The sequence below is a fragment of the Anarrhichthys ocellatus genome, unplaced genomic scaffold (genome assembly GCF_004355925.1).
Source record: "Anarrhichthys ocellatus isolate YVR2014 unplaced genomic scaffold, GSC_Weel_1.0 scaffold4214, whole genome shotgun sequence".
NCBI lineage: Eukaryota > Metazoa > Chordata > Actinopteri > Perciformes > Anarhichadidae > Anarrhichthys > Anarrhichthys ocellatus.
Window position 1 is genome coordinate 556 of NW_022284188.1, and position 4,510 is coordinate 5,065.

At 38.5% G+C, this 4,510-nt stretch overlaps 1 protein-coding gene across 1 annotated transcript; it reads right to left on the bottom strand.

The window, feature by feature from the left end:
- Positions 1 to 1,699: 1,699 nt before the first annotated feature.
- Positions 1,700 to 3,657, bottom strand: LOC116379381 (ceramide synthase-like; the record flags this gene model as incomplete). Its single annotated transcript, XM_031841331.1, has 4 exons — positions 1,700 to 2,259; positions 2,730 to 2,839; positions 3,003 to 3,098; positions 3,444 to 3,657. Coding segments are annotated over 4 exons (622 nt in total), but the record flags the coding sequence as incomplete, so codon positions are not given.
- Positions 3,658 to 4,510: the final 853 nt, after the last annotated feature.

Genomic DNA, 4,510 nt, shown 5'->3' on the forward strand with positions numbered 1-4,510 from the left:
TGGTATTAGTACTTTTACTGCAGTAACGGAGCTGAATACTTCTGCCACAACAGATTAACGATCACTAACTAGCAGCAACGAGCCTTAACATCACATCCTCACTTGTTAGCTTGCTAACATGAACTAGCAATGTGTGAGTCTTTGCTCATTCAGCTCTCTTTAAAGACTTGCAACGTTCGCTAATATAAGCTAACAATAGCTAACTAAAGTCAGCTCGCTCACCGTAGCCTGCTGTCGATTAGCATCTTTATCTGGTAGACGTGGTTTGAGATATAAATCATTGTGTGTGACGCCTACTGACACTGAATCATCCAACAACAAGCTGCTATCACTAAAAGATTATTCGCTAAGCTAACCATTAGCCAGCTAGCTTAGCTATTAATAAACCAGCTAGCTTAGCTAGCTATCAATATTGCTCCACCACAAGTGTTGCGTGTGTTTTCGCTACCTGTATAATCACAGTCCGGTGTTTTCCTCCGTGTCTTTGAGGCTGAAACATGGCATCACATTTCATCATTTTTCCAGCCTACAGAACGGAATAATCATTGTTCGTAGAAAAAGGTTGTTGTTGTTGTTGTTGCTAAATATGAATATTGCTATTTGCCTTGCCTGGAATCAGTTCTTCTCGCTCGCTGCCTCTGACTCTCGCGAGGGTTCGCTCGTTAGGTCGGTGGTCGGTCGTTGACAGCTGCCGTTAAAAAAAAAGAAGAAGAAGAAGAAGAAGAAGAAGAAGAAGAAGGGGGGGGAAAGACCCGCTGGATTTTAATGGGTGAAACTGTGACGGTAAAACCGGAAGAAAGACTGAGAGGAAACAAGAGAAGAAGAAGAAGATGTCCGCTCCTCCTTTGTAAACAGATAAATAAAGACTAACTAACTAACAGACAATGGTGGTAAAAGTACTAATACCACACTGTGAAAATACTATGTTACAGTAAAAGTACTAATACCACACTGTGAAAATACTATGTTACAGTAAAAGTACTAATACCACACTGTGAAAATACTGTTACAGTAAAAGTACTAATACCACACTGTGAAAATACTATGTTACAGTAAAAGTACTAATACCACACTGTGAAAATACTATGTTACAGTAAAAGTACAAATACCACACTGTGAAAATACTATGTTACAGTAAAATTACTAATACCACACTGTGAAAATACTGTTACAGTAAAAGTACTAATACCACACTGTGAAAATACTATGTTACAGTAAAAGTACTAATACCACACTGAAAATACTATGTTACAGTAAAAGTATTAATACCACACTGTGAAAATACTATGTTACAGTAAAAGTACTAATACCACACTGTGAAAATACTATGTTACAGTAAAAGTACTAATACCACATGGTAAAAATACTATGTTACAGTAAAAGTACTAATACCACACTGAAAATACTATGTTACAGTAAAAGTACTAATACCACACTGTGAAAATACTATGCTACAGTAAAAGTACTAATACCACACGGTAAAAATACTATGTTACAGTAAAAGTACTAATACCACGCTGTGAAAATACTCTGCATAAGAGTACTAATATCACACTGTACAAGTACTCTGTTACACTAATTGATTAATGGACTAATCTATATCAAGTACCTCAAATTTGTACTTAAATGTACTTTGAGTAAATATATTTAGTTACTTTTCACCACTGCTGTTTGACAAGTTGTTCACCTCAAAATTATAACAAATACATTCAAATGATTAAAAGGAAAAACAGCAAATCCAAAACAACATAATCCACACAAAGCTGCATTTAAAAGGTTAAATTACACTTTAATTATTAAATACAACAACATTAATATTATGGGACAATCATTTCTATAATTTCAGTTATTCAGCTGAACAAATAAAAAATCAGAAAATGAAAAATCTGTTTTAAATATAACATTTAAATATTTATCTTCATAATCAGATTGTTACAGTTGATTTATTGTCCTGATCAATAAATCCCTGAGTGTTGATCGTGATCATAAAGAGAGAGAGAGACCTGCTCTCTGAGTCCACATTAATACAACATTAATAAAACATTAATAAAACGTGTTCATGGTGATTTCTTCACATCTTGACCCGAGACCCGGCAGCAGTCAGTCTCGGTCGGGTATCGAACCGTCGACCGTGAGCGGAGAGCTCCTCTGCAGATCAGCGTGAACCAGTAGAGCTGCAGGGGCCACAGCAGAGCGGCCCCCAGGTTACACTGCCACGGGGCCTCCAGAGGCACCAAGTACACCGGGACGGACGCATACCTGGAGCACAGAGCACAGCCGGTCACAACAACAACAACAACAACAACAACAGAGACGTTCATGATGATTCATTCTTTGTATTACTTTCTTCTTCTTTTTCAACCAACAAAACAGAAAATATCAGGAAAGCAACAAACACATGTAGTTAAAAAGTTCTCCCAACATAAAGTACTAATATCACACTGAAATACTCTATTACAATAAAGGTACTAATACCACACTATGAAAATACTCTGCATAAGAGTACTAATACCACTCTGTGCAGTAAAAGTACTAATATCACATTGTAAAAATACTGTTTTACAGTAAAAGTACTAATATCACACTGTATAAGTACTCTGTTACACTAATTGATTAATAGACTAATCTTTTCAGCTCCATATTTATTCAGATGAACAACGTGGAGTAACAACAACAACAACAACAACACACAGGTGTGACTCCCTCAGGAACTAAAGTACTTCTGTTACCTGCTGTAGGCGAAGTACAGGTAAGGGAAGAGCAACACCCGACAGATGAAGAAGGTGAGGAGCAGGAGGACACCGTTGACTTTGTGCAGCAGAGTGTGCTGCTGCTCATACTTACCACAGAAGAAGAAGGAGGAGAAGAAGAAGAAGAAGAAGAAGAAGAAGAAGAAGAAGAAGAAGAAGAAGAAGAAGAAGAAGACATATTTAACTTCATTAAACTTGAATTAATTATTTTATCATCACGTTGATCTGGAGTTTAAAAACACGTCGGCTCACCTGGATCAGGACTTTCCCCAGACAGACGAACGGCGTGCTGAGCTCAGCAAGAAACAACACGCCCTGAAAGAAATCACCTTTACCCTGCCTCCAATACTGACACACACACACACACACACACACACACACACACACAAACACACAAAAACAACATAACATTATAAGTATCAATCGGAGTGTTTTTGTATTAGACTGTATTAGAATTAGCCAGGTGTACCTAATCAATTGGATATTGCATATTTAATAATAATATTAATAATAATAACAATAATAATAACAATAAACACTGCAGCCTCTAGTGGACATTAACAGTACTACATATTGGGCTTCATAATTCATCTGTATACAGTCAAACAATATGCTGATGATTCACCTCTCCTCAGATGCTAACGCTAGCCGTGAAGCTAACCCTGGCTACTAGAGGAAACGTGCCATAGTTACCAGCGAGGCGGGGAAGCAGAAGGCCACCACGAAGACGTGATGCAGCACTATGAGCTTCTCTCTGCGCAGGTAACCGTCTACCTTCCACCTGACTCCGCCCACCTCCTCGTGACCTTTGACCTGCAGCCTGTGGCAGTAGCACAGGAACATGGCGTAGATGTCGTAGGCGAAGTAGGGCGTGGCAAACAGGATGTAGGAGTCCGTCAGCCAATGACTGAGCAGGAAACAAGATTATTGACGTGTTTATTGCCTTAAAGATCTAAATTCATAAATGTTTGTTTGCTGTTTGTTTGAACAAAGGTGTAACATGTAGACTTTGTTGGGCTGTTTCCATAATAAATCTTTAAAGTTACTGTTAGTGTTGATTCTGTCGCCCCCTGTGGACTAAAGTGGGAGTGTTTCAGAGCGCCAGTCCCTTTAGAAAACCTCTCATTTTACTGCTGCAGGGTCCACTTGTGCTCATTAATTAATTCATCTATAAATTAATAATTGCTAAAGTATCAGCTGTCCTGAGAGGATCCTTTTAAATGATCAGCTGATTTAAAATCAACTTACTTTTATTTCGGATTCCCTCGTTAAAGTTTCTTAAACATTGAGAGTTTTGTTGACTTCATTTAAAAGCAGTTCCTCTCTCAACAGCAGCTGCTTCCCAGAATGCATTGCTGCACGAGTCTGTGGTGTGATTTGATAAACAAATGCAGCTGAGACGAACCTCCACTTTGACTAGGAAATGAAGGAGCCGACAGAGGAAACGACCCCCCCCTCCACCTCCTCCTCTTCATCGTTGAGTTTCCCATCATGCTCAGCGTGCAGGATTACAGATCTCTGTGAGCGTCTTAGAGACTGAAATAGCTCCGACTGTTAATTAGCTTAAAGACCGACTGGTTTTAATTTAAACACACATTCATGAGGAGATTTAGTTTTTGTTTTAATACTGAGATTATCTTTAATTATGAGCCACCAACACTCAGCTACATCAGTAACATCCCAACACTCAGCTACATCAGTAACATCCCAACACTCAGCTACATCAGTAACATCCCAACTCTCAGCTACATCAGTAACAT